This window comes from Balearica regulorum, chromosome 6, assembly GCF_011004875.1.
Source record: "Balearica regulorum gibbericeps isolate bBalReg1 chromosome 6, bBalReg1.pri, whole genome shotgun sequence".
NCBI classification, from domain to species: domain Eukaryota; kingdom Metazoa; phylum Chordata; class Aves; order Gruiformes; family Gruidae; genus Balearica; species Balearica regulorum.
In genome coordinates, this window is record NC_046189.1 from 3931912 (window position 1) to 3954630 (window position 22719).

General features: G+C 43.7%; 1 protein-coding gene across 7 annotated transcripts in view; it reads left to right on the forward strand.

The window, feature by feature from the left end:
- Positions 1–22719, forward strand: part of FN1 (fibronectin 1) — a 54878-nt gene that overhangs the window by 20669 nt on the left and 11490 nt on the right. For 2 of the 7 annotated variants that reach the window (XM_075756007.1, XM_075756006.1), the window contains exons 16-33: positions 1009–1137; positions 1255–1344; positions 1895–2089; positions 3483–3755; positions 7025–7291; positions 8811–8905; positions 9268–9436; positions 9721–9807; positions 10102–10293; positions 12629–12901; positions 13951–14133; positions 15109–15198; positions 15760–16029; positions 16420–16536; positions 16972–17136; positions 17808–17963; positions 18756–18869; positions 20559–20828. In XM_075756007.1, the coding sequence (XP_075612122.1) occupies positions 1009–1137; positions 1255–1344; positions 1895–2089; positions 3483–3755; positions 7025–7291; positions 8811–8905; positions 9268–9436; positions 9721–9807; positions 10102–10293; positions 12629–12901; positions 13951–14133; positions 15109–15198; positions 15760–16029; positions 16420–16536; positions 16972–17136; positions 17808–17963; positions 18756–18869; positions 20559–20828 (3135 nt within the window). The remainder of the gene's footprint in view (positions 1–1008; positions 1138–1254; positions 1345–1894; positions 2090–3482; positions 3756–7024; positions 7292–8810; positions 8906–9267; positions 9437–9720; positions 9808–10101; positions 10294–12628; positions 12902–13950; positions 14134–15108; positions 15199–15759; positions 16030–16419; positions 16537–16971; positions 17137–17807; positions 17964–18755; positions 18870–20558; positions 20829–22719) is intronic. The other 5 variants (XM_075756011.1, XM_075756010.1, XM_075756013.1 and 2 more) reach the window with 3 other exon arrangements.

Genomic DNA, 22719 nt, shown 5'->3' on the forward strand with positions numbered 1-22719 from the left:
TGGATCTTACTCATCTTTGATAATGTGACAACTTAGCTAAGCCAGGAAGCTGATTAAAGGCACTGGACTCAGACCTAGGAATTGAATCCACTTTTCCCACATCTACTCTAGAGCCTGTGTCACCACACGTAATTTCATCTTAACTTCTTTTTCCTAACTTCCTGTCTTAACAATGGTAATAACCTAAAATCCTTGTGAGATACTGCTATAATAGCTGTTAGGACACGAGTGTGATTGATAGAACAACAACATGAGAAAAAGAACAGTAATCCCCTGACCTAATAATTCTCCCTGGACTGTTGTTCCCCTCAACTCACAGGCTTGGACTCATGAGCAGAAGTGGCTCATGAGTGGCAGATTGGGACTGCCAGCACTGTCACCACCTTTCTTGCCTGCACACTGGCTGCCCAGACAGCTGAGCTGCATTGTGAAGCAGCTCCTGAGCTCATCTGTCTACAGACAGAGGTTTACAGGCAAATTGAAAGGCAATTCCCAGTTTCCCCTTAAGATTCTTAAGTCTGGCCAGTATGGGGAATTTCCTACATCTGGCATGTAGGTGGACATCTGGGGGAAGGGAGGGGAGAGAAGTTCATCAGCCTTCATAATATCATTCTTCTCTGCGTATGAGTCAGTCTTTCCACATAACCTATTCATGTGAAAACTTTTCCATATATTTCGGTTTTGCAAATACAACAGTCAGGGTATGAAATGAGTACTCGGTTAGCTGAGATGGCTAAATGCCAGCAGTGAGCAGGGGGCTGCAGCTCAAGTTGCCCTGCCATAACACACATCGAGCCTTGCCGTCCTAGGTGTTGTCTGCACCTGTCCCAGCTCTCCACACAAATTTTCTGATGTGGACTAAAGACACAGTGCAGAACAATTGCTGTGTTGTTGCAGGAAGACTGTGATTCAGCCCAGATTAGAACAGAGGTCTCAATTATTTCATTTGGAGAGAAAGCAAGAAGGTAGAATTGCTAAGGCAGTTTTTTTCTTTCCTGCCTTCCTTAGATCTTCCAAGCACAGCCACTTCCGTCAACATCCCTGACTTGCTTCCTGGCCGCAAGTATATTGTTAATGTCTATCAGATCTCTGAAGAAGGAGAGCAGAATCTGATCCTGTCTACTTCACAGACTACAGGTATGTGTGGGTGGGTGTTACTGCACTTTGAAAGCTGTTTTTATTGTTTGCTCAATGCATTTTTGTTACCTCTTATCCTCACGCTTGCTGTCTTCCTCTGTTTATTCCCTTAAACAGCTCCTGATGCACCTCCTGATCACACCGTGGAAAGCGTAGATGACACATCAATTGTCATTAGCTGGAGCAGACCACAGGCTCCAATCACAGGTTTGTCTAATTGGAGTGCGCCTATGCAGCACTATTGGTAGAACCCGAAATCTGGGTAAAAAAAAGAAAATGAAGTGTAACTGGGACAGAGGACTAGTGCATAATTCTCCCCAGTCAGAGAGACCAGCTGGAAAGCACATGGGCAGTTTAGCGTTTGTTTGGTTTCACTGTCTGAACCAAGCAATTCAGGAGGCTGGATGCAAAACAATTCCTTCTGGATTTGTGTTCAATAAAAGTAAGGCCCGTGACCTTCTCTTTATATCTGTCATCCAGACCATCCCATAACAAGCATGAGAACTGTATAGACCCTAAATCCACCTGTCAGAACTCAGAAATATTCTAATCCAGGTCAGATTATGCTTTGTAAGGCATTATGAGCACGTGATCTGTAGATGGGATGTGAGCGCAGGCAAGCCACAGGTCCCACTAAAGTTCAAGACTATTTTTATGAAACCTGAGTGGGAGATCAGTTTAGTTCTCATTTCTAGCATTCCTTGTGCTGGCTTACTGATTGTGGCTAAGGACTATATATATCTCTGTCTTGCTTTAGGCTACAGAATTATCTACGCACCCTCCGTGGAAGGCAGCAGCACAGAGCTCAACCTGCCTGACACTGCTACCTCTGTAACACTCAGTGACTTGATGCCGGGTGTTCAGTACAACATCAGCATCTATGCAGTGGAAGAAAATCAGGAGAGTACTCCTATCTTCATCCAGCAGGAAACCACAGGTGTCCCGCGCACAGGTAACGGTCAGCATGTTCTGTATTATCAGTCGGTGAGTTTTCTGTTAGTACGTAGAGCCAACTGACAATGCAGGCTTACATTGCTCTAGCTCAATTCTGGGTTTTGTCATTGTGGTTGTGATTTTGAATTATAAATGTCACTGGTACTGAAGTTGTATAGTAGAGTCATACTCACTTATGAACTGACACAGTCAAGCCACCACTCTGCATTAATAGGGTTGTAATTCCTAGGGATCAGACTGCAGGCAGGTCAAAAGGTTGGTCTTGCATTGTGTCTACAGAAAAGATCAGAGTTTCCTAAGTTGTCTTAAGGGGATTCTGCTAAGAGATCTTCTTAAGAGCCTGGTAAATCATTTTGCCTCAGTACTTGGCCTGCAGATGTTTAAGGTTTTGTACTCAGACACCACAACACAAACCCAAATCATTCACCTGACTTCTCCTAAGTCTCCTCTTCTTCCCTTCCAGTCCTAACCATTATTTTCCATTGCAGTCGGTGGGGATGGGAGATTGCTCAGCGTTGACTAATGTGCCAAAATAACACCATACGATCTAAACTTGAGCCACCCGCAATTTAAAAAAACTACTGGTTTCAGGGTTCTTCAAGTATCCAATTGGGCTGAATAGCCAAACCAAAAGAAAGGATAGTGAAAGAATTGGGATCTTGATGTGGTAGCAGTGGAATTTGATGGTCCTGCATGTTGCAAGCACGTGTTTGCCAATGGGAATTTACCAGGAATGAACTGAGCTCAAAGATTTTATGGTTTGGCATCTGTATCTTCCAAAAATGTGCATTGGTTAACCTTAGGGCAGTATCAGTCCTAATCTGAAGAAACTTAATTTGAATGTAGGAATTCAGGGGTGCAGTACTGTGGACCAACACAGAAGGAACTGGATTTTGTCTTTGACTACAGTAAGGCCAAATCAGCCCCTGTACTTGTTTAATTATAAAAGATGGATTTTAAGTTAATTATAGACATTCAGAACATGCCATGGGTTTTGAAAACCCTCTCTTTCAATTTTAAAAGGAGGTTCCTGTTTTCAACCCCTGGAGTATTTCCCCCCATTCCAAGCTTTTGGTTGTGCATATACGTGAAGTTCTGTAGCATATTACATCTGGCCTTTCAGTTCTTTTTGTGACAGCAAGATACCTTCTGTGACTGAAGGCATAAAATACTTACAACTGTGTAGTGACATTTTGAATTGTAGTCTGCTTAAATATTGTCTGGGAATATGTGTGTAAGGTAAGGTTACCATGACATTTTTAATTTGGTAAATATTCTTGAGCTATCTGCTGTTCAATCAAAATTCACCTTTTTCTTCCACGTAAACCTATAGCTTCTCCTGCTGATTGCTAAGGACTCCCTCTAACACTGTTCTGTCACTCTGCTTTCAGATGAAGTTCCTTCACCCAGAGATCTGCAGTTTGTGGAGGTTTCTGATATCAAGATCACCATCATGTGGACCCCGCCGCAGAGCCAAGTGTCTGGCTATCGAGTGGAAGTGATCCCTGTCAATCGCCCTGGCCAACACGGCCAGAGACTGCCTATCACCAGGAGCTCTTTCGCTGAAGTTGTTGACCTGCTCCCAGGAACAACTTATCTCTTTAAGATCTTTGCCGTGAGCCATGGCAGGGAGAGCAAACCTTTGACTGGGGAGCAAACCACAAGTAAGCATCTTTCCTTCATGCTTTTTTCAACCTTTTGAAGTGCATATTTCTCTGTCGCTTAGAGAAATACATAAACAGAGCACTTAAAGTGCAACAGTTATAGCCCAGGAGGTATCCCATAACTAGGATGACAGGGCTGGGAATTCATTCACTCGAACAATGATCTCTTCAGCAGATTTATCCTCCTCCAGGGCTTTCCAATGGGACTTTAATTCTCATGGCGCTTTAAAACAATTTCGTATGGCTGGAATTCAACTTTTTTATTACTGACTGAGAATTGATGGGCCCTGCAGTTCTTTTACAGCACAGATCGCAGCCTGAGATATTTTTTCTTTGAGGATACCTTAGGGCAGATTTCTGCATGACTTAGGAGCCTTGCTGAGATTGCTCTGAAAATCCCTATCTCCTTTCTGACAGCTACATACCTATTTGGCTCCACTGTCAGCAGTAGGAGTTCTACATGCACATGTAAGGACAGGCCTTGTCATTAGAGGACTGCATTTCAGCTTTGCCAGGTCAGGCCTGGCTTTCCACAGGCCACCACCCCAGAAATTTTCTCACCACCCCAGAAATTTCACTCTCATTCCAGTGAAACCAGGGGAACGTGTTTGCAGCAACCTCAATGGACTGTTGACGAGGGCGATGGGGAGCATATATTTTACAGGAAGGGTCATACAGGATCTCTCAGAACCCACTTGCTAATGATCTAGTGGCAGTGCAGCACATCCCAGTGTGAGGCAAGGTGACAAGCAAAGTACACAGTCTGTCGGGCATTGCTTTTTGCTTTGCAGAAGTGCAGAGAAGAGAGGAGCAGTGGCTGGGCAAGATGTAGGCTTTCAGGTGGACGAGGAGTTTAGCAGGGCTTTGAGTAGTTATCTCCTTTCTTGATCCAAGAGAAGCAGATCAGACAGAACCTGGGATGTGGTTCATTTGAACAGATCCTGTTTATTTGGGAATAGAAGGGTGACTTGGTGTTTGTGATGTTCTTTGACTGAGTCACATTGTTCAAAGGACCAAAATTCAGCTGTGCACATCTGCTGCTCTTCTGATACTTTTTTATAAATGAGAGCAACTTTTGAGAATCCAGCCCAACTCTTATAAAGATGAGAGGGAAGGAAAGGAAATGGGATAATCTGTGAATATAGCCATGCTGTTTGAGAAAATAGTATTTACTTACATCCATAAAGTTAGGAGCCATGAATAGTGCCTCTCCCTCTTCTCATCTCCCTTGACTGTGCAGGGAGAATGGGATCCTTATGTTTGTTCTTTGACATAGGTATCTGATTTGAGTGTAACACAGATGGTATGAACACCCTCCCTCCACTTTCAAATGAAGCTTTCAAAAGCAAGGATGAGACTTAGGAATCTGAACTCCCTTGGAAGCGTTTAGAACAAGAAGAGCTCAGTTCCCAGTTAGATCTGTAATTTTTTGTGGTTGTTTTCAGAAGCCTTGGCTAGGTGTAGAGCCCCTCGGAGAGTCCACACACAGAGGTGTACATCGGAGCATAGACATTTGATTCAGACAGCACAGGGCTAGTTACAAATGTCCGGAATCATTTTCCATAGGCTGTGATCATCCGCTTAACTGCTTTGCCTAAACCACATTTCAGAAAGTATTCACATAAATTGCATCCTGTAGTTGAAAGTCCTGGGAAACAGAAATCATTCAGAGTTCCCAAGGAAAACCCTGCAGCAAAAGTCTCCTCCCACAGTGTAAATGTGATTCTCTCTTTGGCCTTCTGTTAAAAAAGCAGTCTACAAATAAACCCTGAATGTGTGTGTGGCTTTTTAATCTTCCCCTTTTTCCTTTACTATGGGGAAGGGAAGTGATAAGAGCCTAATAGAGCTGGCAAATTAAATTGTGCAGGAAAGAACTGACTGTAGGCTACAAATCGGAGGAAGATACAATCCTCATCAGATGAGACTTAGGACAGATCTAAGTACCAAGAAGAGATAAAGCTGACTCTCAGCTGGTGGATTGGACATGGGCCTAAGGAGGGTCACACTCATCCTTTGTCTTTGAGATATCCCCCATCTTTGGAAGTGATGGAAGAAGGAAGTCTTTGCTTCCTTTTCGCCACCTTCTCAAAAAGGGAGAAAACAATTGGGGAGAACACAAAAAGGCAAAAACTGCTTCCCACTGAATCACTGGAGGAGTGATGAAATCATTAACCTTATCACAAAAATGTTATTTACTCAGAGGGAGAAAAAAGCATTTGCCATCAAAAAAGAGCATTGACGGAACCTCTCCTCACTGCACTTAATTTCAATGTATAATTGAGGCCTAGAAAAACTGGGAAAAGTTGCCATGTAGACGCTATAAACTATTCACTGCAGCCAGTGCTACCCTGTTTGCTGAAGGGGCCAAATTGCTTAAGTGTCTTCCCCCCCGCCCCCATCTCTTCTCAGCCAAAGGTAGTGACATCTCCACCATTCACTGAACTCCAGTGCAGTGCTGAAGAAGCTGTGCTGCTTCACTCTCTTATTTGTGTAATTTTCTGGGTTATCAGTTACAGCAGCTTCCCAGAGGCAGCGATAAAAAGGGGAGGAAGCGTGATGAGCTGTCGCATGAGTCCCATGGGAGAGATGAGCATGCTTAGAATTGTTGTGTAGTCAGTTCCACGGTGTGATTATTTTTAAGTAGATCTAGGAACTGGTTTTCTGCAGAAAGTCGCTGACTGTTATTTATTTTTACATTAAAATGACAAAGTGGGGGTGTTTTGTTTTGGGAAGGGATTTTGAAAGGGCAAAGGGACTGGGCAAAAGGACTGGGGAAAGATTTAAAAGAATAAATCTTTTTTAATGAAAAAGTGCTATAATTAGGTTTCCGTGCTTAGGCTGACAAGTCTAAACTGAGCTGATTTTTAAAAAATGCTCAGCATTCATGAGAAACTATTGAAATTCCTGAGTGCGGTTGGGTTCATTCATCTGTCTTGCCTCAGCCGTTAGCCTGGCTTCCCCATGGAATGGGCACGTATGGCAGCAACCCAAATCGGTGCAGCCCAGAGTGCGCAGGTCTGCCTGGCCCAGCATATTACCAGATGGCACTGAGGCCCGGATATAGTTATTTTGCTTCCATTTTCAGCTCTCTCACAGTCCCCCCTTCTCTCTTCCCTACTGTTTTGCTCGTACCCTAAGTGAGAAATGCAGGTTCAACAATCTCATTGTACACCCGTGTTTTTTGCATGGTAATGGATGTGCTTTGGAAGCAGGGGTGAAGTAGAGATTCAGCTGGAAAATCAATGCATGTTATGTTTTTTCTTCCTCAGAGCTCGATGCCCCCACCAACCTGAGATTTCTCAATACCACGGAGCATTCAGTGTTAGTGTTGTGGACGCGGCCCCGTGCTGTGATCACAGGATACCGGCTGACTGCAGGTCCCACAAGAGGAGGTCAACCAAGGACCTACAATGTGGGACCTTCTGCCACCAAGTACCTTCTCAGGAACTTGCAACCTGGCACTGAGTACACTGTGTACCTTGTGGCAGTTAAAGATGACTTGCAAAGCACCAGAGAGACTGGAGTCTTCACAACTTGTAAGTATAATAGGCACATATTCCTCTTCCTTAATGCCCTGGCCTTTCTTCAAAACTTGTGCTGAAAGTGGCTGTTGTGAATTGGATTACAGAAGAAGCCTTTTGAAGTAGCATTCCAGCAGAATTGCTTGGGAAATATTCCTTGTTCTTCTTTCTGAACTTCTTGGCAGGAAAAAAGAGAGCTATTTGCATCAAAAAGCTTTTAGTAAAATATATTTCAGCTTTTTGGTGATTAAAAACTTAGTACTGGTACCTCAGGTTTTGTTTAACTGAATGAAAAAGAAATTTTACTTGATCTTTCCAGTTGTTTGGTTTTGGCATGACAAATCAAGGAAAGCAAGCAGCTCCCTTAAAATGGGCAACAAATAATTAGTCTGTCATTTGTATAAAGCTGAAGGCAGTCGTTTCTCAAGCCCAACCATACCATCTAAGGCAGCTCAGCTGCAGTTACAGAAACTGACACAAACTTTGCATTCTATCTTTTTTTTTTTTTTTAAATTTTAATTTCAGTCATCTGTACTTGTGCTGCTAGCTTGGAAGAAATAGTAAGCAAATTTGGGGAGGAAAGGGAATTCTGTCAGAACCCACACATACTTCTAGAAAGAACAGATAGATTCACTGTTTAAATAATGATGAAACAGTCGTATAAAGTAACAAAACTCAAAGCCATCCAAGCCCAGAACCACATCCTCTTTTCAAAAGAGAATGTGGTTTCTTTTAGAACAATGTGAAATTAAAATAAGGGTTCAAACTTTTAATCAGAGTAACACTGTTGACCTTGGCAAGGTGTTTTTTTGCTGACAGACAGCCTTATTTATAAATAATTCTGAATTAGGATATGACGGGATATATTAGATGAACATTGCCTTCAAATTCTGGCTTATCTGAATGGTACCAGTCCAGTTTAAGACTATAGATTAATAAACCAAGTCTCTTCATTAGTAACGAGGTCAATTCAGATTAAACTCAGTGGACTGATTCTGGGGTACACAAAAGCTTTAGCTTCTGTGTGATGCTCCTGATGGATATCAGTGAAACCACAGATTCCTCACACTGACTGTGAGCTCTTTCTAACACTGCTGACTTCAAAGGAGTTGAAGATGTTGGGGAGAGATGAGATGGTCCTAACTGGGACAGCTGGATGACAGATGAGGGTGTAGTGTTCTACTGATTGAATGGCATATGGTGGGTGAAGTTAAAAAAAGCTGCTTTTTGAGGAACACTTTAGGTATCACGCCAAAAACAATATTCCCCAAATTCTTGGGGTTGGATGCATAGAGGACTTACCAGGCCCAGTTCAATATTTTCATTTTCTTCAGAAACAACAAGAACACTGGCTATGGTTAGACCACTTTTGCATACTGTGTCTATCAAGCCCAGCAGCAGACAGAGGTTGTCTGTCAGATCCTTCCAAATCACTGAATTTTGAAAAGTAGCATAGTTCAGCGCTATTTGAACAGGTTTTCTGTTTGGTGCCATCACAGCAGCTAGACTTCAACTCTGTCAATTCACTTCACAGATCAGCCCGTTGGCTCCGTTCCTCCTTTTAACACAGAAGTGACTGAGACTTCTATTGTCATCACCTGGACGCCTGCCCCAAGGATTGGTTTCAAGGTAGGAGATACTGAAGTCCTGTGTTTCTTTTTCGTCTTGCTTCATTGTATTAGGGAGGACAAATTAAAGCTGGTCCATTACTATGAACCGCAGTGAAGATAGTAGCACAAAGGAAAGAGGTGCAAAAGGCATGCTGCTTACAGGGGGCAGGTCTAGGTGACAGGGGTCAGTGCAAGCACATCCTCTGGGCTTCAGGTCAAGTTCATCAGTGGGACATCTACAACACAGGTTACAGGATTAACAGTTGGTGTGGAGCATACAGGCCCATGATACTCATGTTGGATGATAAATCAGGATGCTGATAGTTAGCTGGGATAGGAGTATTTGAGACTGAAAAGCAAACTTTGCTGCCTCTCTGCCAGCTGGGTGTGCGTCCAAGCCAAGGTGGAGAAGCTCCTCGGGAGGTCATCTCTGATTCTGGCAGCATCGTGATATCTGGCCTGACCCCTGGAGTGGAATACACCTACAGCCTCACAGTCCTGATGGACGGCCAGGAGAGAGAGACTCCGATCGTCAGGAGAGTGACTACACGTATGACACATAAGCTTTTCCACAATTATTCCTTTTTTCACTTGCTTCTCCTGTGCTCCCCAGATGAATGGCTGTCTTTTCCTCCTGTCATGGTCTGGAAGGTGTCTTTCTTCTTGATGCATAGCTGACAGTAGCACTAGTTCATGCAATGCAGGTCACAACTTCAGGAGACTATTTTTTAGCTAATTCTGAAGGGTGAGGGTACAATCTGGGGAGGAGGGGTGCTGAGGGAGCTAGCACGATTCTTGGTGCCATAAATGTCCCATTTGTGTGAACGCTTGCAGCATTGTCTCCACCAACCAACCTGCGCCTGGAGCCCAATCCTGATACTGGGATCCTGGTAGTCTCTTGGGATAGAAGCACAACTCCAGGTAACTACGTGACCTCACACTATGCTCAAACCAATGTATCTTTTCTTGACGTGTCATGAGATTTTCAGTTTGGTAAGGTCTCAAAGGGAACTGAAACTATGCTGTGAGAGGGGCATGGCGACCTCCTGGGAATTTTGTTTTGGAGTGCCTGACAAAGCAGCCTTTTGCCTGCTGGGCTCAGGGAGGCAAAATCACTTCTAAAATGTAATGTGTTTGCTTCGGTTGTTTATACTGAGGCCTGATGTAAGTCAATACAGCATGAGGTTACTGTATACTGGTTTATCTGTATTTCAGGCATCAGTGGGTACCGAGTGACCACTGCTCCTACCAATGGGCAGCAGGGCTCTACCTTGGAGGAAGTAGTAGGTGCAGATCAGACTACCTGCACCTTTGAAAACCTAAACCCTGGTGTGGAGTACAACGTCAGCGTTTACTCAGTCAAGGATGACCAGGAGAGTATCCCCATCTCTGAAACCATCACACAAGGTAACAAAAGGATGAGCAGCAGTTTTAGCTACTTAAAATCAAATTGCTGAGCCTGAGAGCTCTACACTGCAGAACTCCTATTAGTCTGATGGCAGAGGGCTTAGGCTTAGAAGCAGAATAGCCATGTGCCAGCATGTGACAGAGCAGTTTTTATACCCATGTACTTCTCTGCACAGGCAGCCTACATTGTCTGTCAACAGGGTGGTGGTAAAGAGATAGATCTGTTTTATCAGCACACTGAGCGGAAGAGCAACGGAGATTTAACTTGGCCCTGCAGTGCCCCAGCATCTGGAGCACAGCTGGTGGGGATGGGAAGTAGGTGACAAGAGTGAGAAGCAAGCACAGGAGAAATTTTGGCAGCAATAGCGGCAGAAGATCACTTCAGCACAATGGAGAGGAAAGCCAAGATGGAAAGGTCCATCACTGTAGCACTTCTGGGACACAAAGTGGTGTGTGCCACCTCACATTACATGCTGCGATGACTGCAGAAACTACCTTCGTAGCCACAGTAGCAAAATAATTATGCATCTCCCCAAATGGTTTCATTTCATTTTCCTTTGTGAGGGCTTTGTTTGTTTGTTTTTGTTTCTGCTCAGCCCTGAAATGATGCCAGCTACTGTGTTTGCTTGCTCTTGTAACACTGCTTTAATTTTTCCATGCTTCACTGAAGTGCTGTATGCTCCCTGGGAGTGAACTAATACTGTGACACTGCATAATTAAAGCAGTAATAGCTTTAGCCCTTTACCATCTTCTGGTGGGGGAAAGCTAAGAATGTATGTCTCTGGCTTTTAGCACTCTTTAAAGGTGATATGGTACATGCATTCCATGTGGATAAACAATGATTTTACAGAAAACTGGCATTTTTTTGCATCTATTCTGTAAAATAAGTCTTTTCTTAGAAGGACATTAAAATAGAACATAACCACTATTATTAAAACCAGTCTTTTGCAATACTACTGTCCCATAACTCCTTTTCAAGCTAACTTGTAATGATCCAACAGAATGGATACCAGGTACCTGCATCTTTGACTCACCCACTGGTGTCTGATCCTGAGTGAGGAAGAGCCATTCATTAGCTCCCACTGATTTCAGGATCACCCTGCTAAAGTTACGCAGCCAAATCTTGTGGCTTAAATCAATACCAATCTATTGACTTGAGCAGCTGAGGGTTTGGCCATGTCAATTATAGATGCATCTAACATGCCCCACCCCTTTCCCAATTCTGTTGGTCCTAACATGCAGGAAAAGAATACCTTTGCTAAAGGAATAATATCCATAGGGAAAACTGTCACAGCAGTTCTTGTTTGCCATACAGAAGCTTAAGCAATAGCTAGAAGATGATCTTTATTCAGTGGTTCAGTTCTGAGCTTTTTGACCAATTTAGCCAACGAATCAAGTCAGCCTCTTGGCCACATCATGTGCTGGGCATAACCTCTGAATATGGGGATGTTGTCGCTCTTACAGAATACTTATCCTCTAAAGGTCATTTGTAACCATTTGCCATCTTTCCAAGGAAGTGTTTTATTGCTCACTGTTCTGTATCATCTGTTTTTAGCATGTATATTGCAGCAGTTAGTGGTAAGTAGAACTTGAGGAATTCTGGGCCAGATCCTCAAGCTGTTAGAGGGATTTGAGACCTTTTTTCCAAGTCCATTATAAATAGTTCAGATAGTGGATGATCCATCCTGAAGCTTTGTGGTGGTTCTCACCAGCTGAGGGTGTAGGCTTATTTAGCCCCTTAAACAAGTTGATATTTTGATGATCCCAATGATAAAAGATAGACTTACCATTTGAACAAGACAAAACGTCTAGAAGGTCAATCAGCTATTATTTCAGATTACTTGTTTCAATTATACATTACTAGACTTTGATCTCTTGTTTTCTACCCACAAAAAAAAAAATCAGGTATGTTTTTTCTGTTTCTATTTTCATCAGAAAACGATGGGTCTTTATGGCTCATCATAGCTCAAAGTAAATTTGTTGCAAGTTAAGTGCCTCTTGTAGGCCTTCTTGAAGATTGTATGTCTAAAGTGGAAGTGCATTGTCTCAGGGGTCGGGGTTTCAGCTTCTGTCTGCCTGGGGAGGCAGCTGGAGACTGCATTGAAGGGTACAATATAAAAACAAAAAGGAGGAAAAACCCAACCAACCAAAAAAAACCCCCAAACCTCAAAAAAACCTCCTTTTCCCCCAAACCCCAAGAGAAATTCTGCATATCACCGCAATTGCTTCTAAAATTCTGTCAATGTTAATAGTGATGAACACTGCTTTTTTCTCCCTTGTCTTTCTTTTGCCTCTGTATGTCTTTGCCTTTCCCATTTGCTCTTTAACTCATTAGAGGTGCCCCAACTCACTGACCTAAGCTTTGTTGACATAACTGATTCAAGCATCGGCCTGAGGTGGACCCCGTTAAATGCCTCCACCATTATTGGTTACCGCATCACAGTAGTTGCGGCAGGAGAAAGTGTCCCTATTTTTGAAGATTTTGTGGACTCCTCAGTAGGATACTACACAGTCACAGGCTTGGAGCCGGGCATTGATTACGACATCAGTGTAATCACACTCATTAATGGCGGAGAGAGCGCCCCTACCACTCTGACACAGCAAACGGGTGAATTTTGAAAACTTCTGTGTTTTGTGACATGGACGGTGTTTCATGCTGTCACTGGCTGTCAGGATGACGGGGCTTTGTCCAAAGAGGAATCGAGCCACTCATTGGAGGGAAGCCAGACAGACCCAGCTCGCTCCTTTTTCTAAGTGGCAGCTGGGGATGGATATGCGCTGCTCAGTTTTCTAATTTGAGGCATTTTAATACTATGAATGGCTGCAGATTTGCCAGGCGCATTCACCTTCTGCTATTCAGCTTTCCAGGATCCAGTTTGAGTCAAGAGCCTGAAACATGAGCTGTATATTCACCAGACTTTTAAACTGTGATGCCCCAAAGTAAGAATGCCAAAGGGTGGAGCAGTTCAGCAGGCACCCTCCAGTCTTGATAGCTATTTGAGCTTCCAGCAGTCCATGTCAGTGGTGGCCCCACTCTTTCCACAACGCCCCAAAGGATGCCGATGAAACACCACTCCCTGAGTACATGCCATTGACAGCCATGCCACACCGTCAAGGGTCTCTATAGTGCATGAGCAGAAGGCGAGCTGAAAGCTGGTTCTTGCATGAAATCTTACTGTGTTTGAAAATCCTGAGGCTGTAAATCCTTCGACACGAGTAGAAGTAGAGTCATAGGAAATTAGCGATATACCCTCTCCTCTCCTGTGTGTGCATGTATGAATTCTAGATGAGATTACTTTTCCATCTGTAAGCTGCTGTATGGCAACTTTAAACATCTCTTGGCTCTGCATCTGTAATACAAAATCCAGCTGCAAGAAGCACGTTACTGAAACTTGCTACCTTGTTTTCAAATTAGCCCCACAGGGTATATTTAAGGTATCAGGAATTGCCAAGAGGTTAAAGGAGCCTGACAGTAGTACAGACATATTTTTCTCTTAACTATAGTAGAACTGAATGTAGTTTAGAAGTCTGTTTGCATGGGTCTGACATAGTAGTCTGTTATGCATGAGATACTTTCTCTGGTGGTTCCCTGAACATATCTCTTGATCAACTTTTATGAATCAGAGAACTAAGATATGTTTGTTCTTTGCTATGTAGCTGTGCCTCCTCCCACTGATCTCCGCTTCACTAATGTGGGGCCTGATACTATGAGAGTGACTTGGACTGCACCAACTTCCATTGTGCTGAGCAGTTTCTTGGTGCGCTACTCACCTGTGAAGAAGGAAGAAGACATTGCAGAGCTGACAATTTCGCCCTCAGACAACGTGGTGATCTTAACAAGTAAGTGGGTTACCTACAAAAGTCAAACAAATATAAGAGGCCCCTTATATGTGACATGAGGCAAAAGAAAAATTGCTTACTCTCTTAAGTGTTACCAGCCAAATTCTCAGCTGATCTAAGCTGATGTCAAAGCAGCCTCACGCAAGCTCACACTAAATGGGATTTGGCCACTTGCTTTATCCAAGTTAAAGCCAAACCACAGGAAAGTTTTTCCCATCAATCCAAGGACAGCGATGAATCAGACTATGGGGCAATTGCTTTGATTTGCAGCCTGGTTAGGTATTAAGAGTAAATACATATTATTCACTTGGTTTGCCAAAAATGTCAAGGACGTGCAGTGCAGAGGTTCAGTGAGAGGATCAGAATGTGCAAAAGGTCATTGCTCCTTTGGCTTTGTATGCTCGGGACCAGAAAATAAATACTGTTCGGAATCTCACAGGACATGGCAACAAAACGTGGGCATTTTCAAAAAGTTGACGTTAATTTTTGCTGGTGCAAAAGCTGTGTTATATTTGAAGTTTTTTACCCGTCCTAGAATCGGGTTGGTTGAATGAGAGACAATACCCACTTTCAGAACAAGGAACCAGACCTGGAGCTCATCTGAGTTAGAATAGCTGCGTTGGAAATTCTTGGCCCTATTCCAGTTTATATCAGCTAAAGCTTTGACATGGCGCATAACTAAACTACTAGATAACTAGAAGGGACCTTGTAGAAAACTAATTGCTTCTAGCCAGTCTCCACAAACTAATTAAGCAATGATACAGAATACCATGCTCCTTCAGGCTAAAACGTTGCAATCAACTGTAATGCCACAAAAAGAACTGATTTACATTTTTGACTGTCTGGGAGGCTCAGATCTTCCATCAAGCAGAACCTGATTAACTCACTTAAGAAACACAGTTAAAATTGTGTAGGTTGAGTGACTTGTAGCTATTAGTAAAGAAATATGTCTAAATCTGTATTTAAACTCCACAGATCTGCTCCCTGGTACTGAATATCTGGTGAGAGTCTACAGTGTTTCTGAGCAACATGAGAGTGCACCTTTGTCTGGAATCCAAAAAACAGGTACTTAGATGCAGCCTAAGACACTTCGTGTGATTAATCACTGTGTGTGATTAATGCCATCCATTAAGATTCATTAATGGGACTTTGTTGCTCTTTCTTGTGTATTGTCACCTCGTTGATGAGTCATGAGATAGATATCAAATTGCGGTGCAGATGCACATCTTGGGAAACACTAGGGAATCTCACATCTCATTATGTCTGAGAGCCAGAACTTCTGTTGGTTTTAGAGCACTGTAGACCCTGGTGTGAATATACCAACAGTGTCTGAGAACAAGCCTAGGCAGAGCCTATCATACCCATCACTGAGTCTTGTTTTGTAACTGTGTAATGGAGTTTGTGTGTGTTGTTTTATGCTGTGTTGTCTGCATGAGCCATAAACTCTTTTCCTGCAGTCACGTTCCAGTGTTTGTTGATCTCACTTTGATCTTGAACACACATGTGTTTAGTTTCATGGCTGAATAGCATTTGGCTTAGGATCTGGCACTGTCATGGTACTGAGCTTAATGAACCATGACCAGTAGTTCAGTTGAGCTCAATCTCTTGTCTCTTTGAAATACCCAGGTCTTGATTCCCCCACTGGCCTTGACTTCTCGGATATAACTGCTAATTCTTTCACGGTCCACTGGATTGCTCCTCGTGCCACCATTACGGGCTACAAAATCCGGCATCACCCAGAGCATGGTGGTGGCAGGCCCAAGGAGGACCGCGTGCCCCCCTCACGAAACTCCATCACCCTTACCAACCTGCTTCCAGGGACTGAATACGTGGTCAGCATCATCGCCATCAATGGCAGGGAGGAGAGCGTGCCCTTGGTTGGCCAACAAACAACGGGTAAGCCTTGAGAAAATGCTGGCTAAAAGTTACTGCGAGGATTTTGGGTGTCCTCTAGCAAAGTAGTTGCTGTTAAACCAGATCTTCCCTACCAGCTGGTGAAACTCCGCTCATGAGGAGGTGCCTGTGATGCTGAGGTAGGGCCTGATGTAGAAAAAGGTGGGAGGACCCATGCTACTTTCAGATCAGATTGGATGTCTTTAGGGTCAGCAGAACTTTTTTCTTTAAATCTAGTCCAATGCTGGATGGTTTTTAACCAGATACATCACTTGTAGAGGTGTGTGCACTGGGCTAAAACTAAGGCAGATGAGTAGGAGAGGAGCGTGGTATGATAGGTGGAATACGTAGCTGATGTACTGTGTTTAAACTCTCTCAATTCTGTTTTTCTAGTGTCTGATGTTCCAAGGGACCTGGAAGTCACCCCCACCAGCCCAACCAGCCTTGTGATTTCCTGGGATGCTCCTGCAGTGACAGTCAGATACTACCGGATCACTTATGGTGAAACAGGTGAGGGCAGGCTGCTATGGCCAGTCACAGACCAGAAACTCTATTCTGAGGCCATTAGAAAGCCACAGCAAATAGCAAAGGCAACTTTGACTGTAACAGACAAAAACCTCTTGTATCTCTGAGATTCTTGCAGCATATGTAGAGAAGATTAAAAATAAGAGAGATCTGTATTTGACAAAGGAGAGCAAATCAGTTTTTGTGTACCAAAAAGAAAGATCATCAGGAGCACTCCAGTTATTTTAGAGGTGATTCTGTGTACGTATTTCATCCTTTTCCTTGGATTGGTCTCAAAAAGACTTTTACCCAAGAACCATCAAAATCAACAGGGTCCTGTCTTCAACTTGGTGCATATAGGATTGTCCTGGGTTTTGTAATGATTTTAAATGTACAATTTAGAGATCCATTACATTTCTTTTTTCATCCTACTCTCCTTAGGTGGAAGCAGCCCTGTGCAGGAGTTTACAGTTCCTGGCACCATGTCTACTGCTACCATCACTGGCCTTAAACCTGGTGTAGACTACACCATCACCGTGTATGCTGTAACTGGCCGTGGAGACAGCCCTGCCAGTAGCAAGCCAGTCACTGTCACCTACAAAACAGGTGAGACCTGTTTAAGCAAAAAAAAACCCTCACAAAAACCCAAACGGCTTATCCCCATAAATTTGTATCACTGATCCTTGGTTTCTTTTAGAAGTCATGGGCTATGTTGTAAGCCCATCATTTTCAGTGGAGCTGCGTATCGTGGTGGCCAAGCATGATAATGACATTACACAGAAGGGGATCGTGGACTTGGACTTTTGGAGGAGGGAGACCGTGTGGAGTCCAGATGGGGATACAAGCAATATTTGACTGCTTATTGCAGAGTTTAAATCCTGTTGGGCTCATATCATGGGGTCACTGTTGGCTTAACTCTGGTGCAGTCATATTATGTGATCCTGATGAGACCTGACTCTTTAACTGTTGTCTAACTCCTGATCTGAATATAGCCTGATCCTACTCCTACTGTAGCTGCAGATAAGGCATTTAGTAGCCTTTAAAACAACAAAAATCCTCAACTAACATTGATATGAGGTCAGTCTCCCACACATCATGGTTAAGGCTTTTTTGCTCTGGGCTAGCATGAGGGACAAATAAATAGCAACATGTGTTTTCTGTTCTAAGAAGCACAGCCTAGAAAAGGAAGAGGAGAATAAAATTCAGCGAAGGAGGTTACAGTGGAGGGAGGGTTTCCTGTAGCAACATGCTCAGAAAAACCTGGTTTTGTTGCACAGAAATAGACACACCATCCCAGATGCAAGTTACCGATGTCCAGGACAACAGTATCAGCATCAGATGGCTCCCTTCAACATCTCCAGTCACAGGGTATCGAGTGACAGCTGTCCCCAAGAAAGGACATGGGCCCACAAAAACTAAAAATGTCCCTGCAGGTAAGAATACATGACATCCTTCACCAGATTCGTAAGGAACGCAAGATGTGACCACTAAAATCAACACTATCGGGCATTAGGCATATGCTTGAAGCCAAACTTTCTCCTGCTTGTACCTTCTTTTTTTTTATCCTGCTGACTTCAGTTGGGACTCAGCCAGAAGCAGCTAGGGAAAATTTTTGCCCAGAAAGCTTCACATTTCTTTGACACCACTGTGCTGCAAAGGTTTGTTCTTGGCAACCTCAATGTCTCTGGGAGGCACCTGGATTTCAAAGGAATGCAATTGGATTTTCTAGCATCCAGCAAAACTTCCTCTGGAATCCTTCTCAAGGTCACATAATGTGACCGTTGGCCATAGCGTGGACTCAGTCACAAATGCTACAGGCTCGACCTTGTTACCATAGAGGTTGCCAAGTCAGCTCTCAGGAACACTGTGGGTTTTGTGGGATCTGCAGAGATTAGCACTCAGGGATGCTTGTAATGCAGTTGGGTTAATGGTTAGTCCAACCCAGAAAATGGTGAAAGCTGGTTTGCTCTTGCTTTTTTTTTTTTTTTTAATACTGTGCTAACCTGCCCTTTTAGCTGTGGGGCCTTTGAGCAGGTACAAATTGCAGATGCCTTGTCCTGCACTGCCAGAGAGGCATACTGCAAGCAAAAGGTAAACCTAAAGTGTCAATCCTGTCTCATTTTAATGATGTATGGCTAACACAGGTCCTTCATTCAAGGCCGCTTAGAAGCCAGTGCTCTGCAGCTTTGCGCTGCAGATGGACTAATGTTGTTCTTTCCTGCCAGATCAAACACAAGTCACTATTGAAGGTCTGCAGCCCACAGTTGAGTATATGGTCAGTGTCTACGCTCAGAATCAGAACGGAGAGAGCCTCCCCTTGGTTGAGACAGCTGTCACCAGTACGTATTTCACTTCATGGTAACAAAACAAATGTTATCTATTGATATCTGAATCTACCATGCAGTATCACATCCCCCGTGAAAGCAAGTGGCAGGTGCCTAGTCTCCAGGAGAATGCAAGGTGGTCTGCCCGGTGATAAGTACTGTGCACCTAAATTGCATATGCTGGCAAAAATGCAGTCCCTCTCCCTCAGACACTGGCAAAATACAATTCCTCCCCCCATCAAAATGCTGCGCTTCTGATTTTCTTTCACTAAAGCTGCAAAATCTTTTTGGGTTTTGTTTGCCAATCAGTGGAAAAAATGTGCAAAGATCTCCTTTCTGGAGCTAGATGGCAAAGGTGATTACCGTTAAGGGACTGGACTGGGCTTGGGAGCACTTGCCCTGTGCAAGGGAGTAAAGGAAACCGCATGAATTACATCAAGAACTTGGGATGAAGCGCTGCCAAAGAAAGGACAGCTCAGCCCTCAAATTGCTGTATCTGCCTGTACAAAACAGCAATGCTGCTCTGGAAACAAAGAGGAGGCAAGATGGAACACTTAACTCAGAGGGATATCTCTGATGTAAAGTGCCTTTTTGAGGGACACCTCTGGGGTAGGGATTTGCATGCACGTTATTCCTTTGCTCAGGCATGTATTCAAAAGCACAGCTCAGCCCCAAATAGTTACAAAATTGTCCTAAAGACAACAGGAGTGTCTCTGAAGCTTTGCTGAGATGTGAAAAGAGTCCATTTCAATTTCAGGCCAACAAATTCCTGGAAAAAAGTCACCTTTGCCAACTAGAAAATGTAGAAAATTCAGGACTAATAACATGGGAAATAAAAATTTGACATCTTATGGAAAAGTGTAATTTGGATCCAATATAAAAATGATATACCAGATCTGCCCATTTTGTGTAAAAAATGGATATAGCTCTGTGGTAGCCACACTAGACTTCTGTGGAGCAAGGCTCACTTACCTTGCTGCCTAGCACTGAGCTCCTATCTTGCTAGGAAAATCCGATTAATTGGTCTAATTAGGAAGTGTATGTATCACCCCATTGCACCTGTGGACATTCACTGTGCACTCAATACAAAGCTGAAAAGTTTGTTTCTAGCTGATTTAAAAATACAATATACTGAGTAATTTGCTTTCTTGATAAGTGTGTTAATTGGATATTAATTTATGAAAGAAAATAGTGGGACTGATTCTCCTTGGACTGGTGCTTTGCACAGCAGCTTACAACGGTGAAAAGCAAATGCAGCTGAATCCAAACTTAGTCAAGCGGGTTGTCTGGCTGCGTTTAGTACTAGGAACCAGTTACTGGCTCTGGTGGTAGAAATGGGTCTTAAAATTCCCGTTTCTTTTTATCTCTTGAGCACTTTAAGGTAGCTTAATGCAGCTAGAGTGGGGTAAAAGAGATTTCAGTGCCAAGGTAAGGATTGGTGTCCTGGCTGCTTTGAAGGTGGTAACACAAGTCCTTTGGGTTTCAACAAGATTTGCCTTCCTGCTGTCTGGCACCCACAAACTCTCAGCTTTACTCTGCACGGGTGTAAGCATGGGTGCAAGGTGCAGCACAAAGGAGAATCAAGTACCCCTTCTCCCGCGCAAAACCAAAAACTGCTTTGCATGTAATAGAAATGCTTTTTATTTTCCTCACCCACAATCTGCTTTTAATCACATAACCTCTTACCGTTAATTTGCCTAACAGACATTGACCGCCCTAAAGGACTAACATTCACTGAGGTGGATGTTGATTCCATCAAAATTGCTTGGGAAAGCCCGCAGGGGCAAGTCACCAGATACAGGGTGACCTACTCAAGCCCTGAGGATGGAATCCATGAGCTATTGCCGGCCCCAGGTGGCGAAGAAGACACTGCTGAGCTGCATGGCCTCAGGCCAGGTTCTGAGTATACTATCAATATCGTTGCCATATACGATGACATGGAGAGCCTGCCCCTCACTGGGACCCAGTCCACAGGTACACCTTTAACTACACCACCCAGCAGGCCATGGCAGCAGTGGCTTCTGCCCTGTTGGGTAAAGCATGCTTCCATGTGCAACTAGTGCTCTGTGCCGGGAAAGCCCCGGGGGCAGCCAAGGGGACGTGATTGCTCTTGAGAGATGGCTTAGTTGGTGCTGGAGAGCTGGCTGCCAGCGGAGTCAGCTTACGTACACATTAGGGAAGGCAAAGAATGCAGGAAAGATCAGCAGGGTTGAAGGAGCAGATTCTGGAGAAAGGAGGGATGTTACCTTACAGCCTTCTCTCAGTCCTCAAGTGGATCAGTAATGTCCAGTCCCTAGTCGCGGAGCCTCATCCATGGTGAGCCAGTTTCTCACAACGCTCTTGTCTCATCTTTAGGACATGGGGCACCTGCAAGCAGATGCAGTTACCAAAACCAGAGAGATTAGGGCAGCTTTCATCCCCCGGGGTCCTTGCTGTTGGATGGAGCAAAAGATCAGCATGAAGTGCTAGGAGATTGCGTAACCCTCAGGTCTCATGGAGCCTCTAGCTCCTTCACTGGCACTGCCTGAAGGACTACAGCCCATGTGCATGCCCACACCTTGCGCTCGCATCACCTCCACAAGAAGGGAACATGCTCCATTCAGGGGAGTCCCTTATATGCCGATCTGATCCAACTCCATGTAGAATACGTTTAAAATTCCTTTGTGAAAAAGGAAAAGAAAGCTAATTGCTTGAGATAAAATTACTTCCAGCGATATGGAATCCATTGTGAAGCTTCCAGCATTACTAGCCATGTCTTCATTACAAAGGTAACACCTTTGTAACAAAGGTCTCCCGTTCATTTGTGGATGAAAAGTTGGCACTGTAATGCCAGGGGTGTAACGAAGACAGTGGTTCCCAGTGTACAGATTGCTGTACTGAAGCGAAGCAAAATGCTGTAATGATTAAAACAGCTGGCTGACTACCTGCCAGAAATGCAAATAGAGTAATTTTTAAAACCCACTCTCTGTGGTTTACCCTTTGTGGGCTGTTTGAAAATGTATTTGAAGTCATTCAAGACTTTCCATTGATTCTCGTGGGCTTTAGATAGAGCTCTGAGCAAAGCAACAAGGGAGAATTGATTTTGTATTTCCACTCTATAAAATGAGAAAACTTCACAGCAACATGCTAAAAGCAGGCACTATGGTAAGGTATATTTTTCCCCTGTTTACAGCCCAAGGATTACCAACAGTAAGGCAAGAAAATGTTTCAATGGATGCTCCTTTTTTTATGCAAACATTTGTTTTTAAAGAGATCAGATGCATTAGCTCATGAACAGACTCTTGCGTGATGAGCCTTATGGCCACCACAGCTCTGCTTTTCCATTGCCTTGCTCTCTGTGTAGTAATTTACACTTGTGTAAGTGGCTGTAAAATGCTTCCCCTCTGCATTTGCAGTATTTTTATATCCTCTTTGCAATTCCTGAGCCTGCTTCCTACTTAGTTTTGTAAATCATCCATCGTATTTTAGAAATGAACAGAGATAGGCAAGTGAAGCAGGACTAAACTAGCTGTGTGATGAAAAGCAGAGACAGGCAGGAGAATTAAAACAGACTGGCCTTCTACAGATTTAAGCACCTCCCAAAGCCTTCACTTTATATCACAGCAAGTGTTGTTACTCACCTAACTTCAGGGTTGAAGCATCGAGATCTCCTTATTTCTGCTGAAAAGTCTTACTGTAGATTTGAGAATCTCCTCCCTGAATACCTTGTCCCCTTCCACGGTGCTTTATACCTGTGGTTGCAGAAGACACACCACTTTCCTGCCCATGTATTTCAAGCCTAAACCTGTCTCATATTCAGGAGAGAATATTGTTTTATCCAAGACTGTCTTCTTTAAACTAACCATGTGCCAATCCGGCTTTTTGC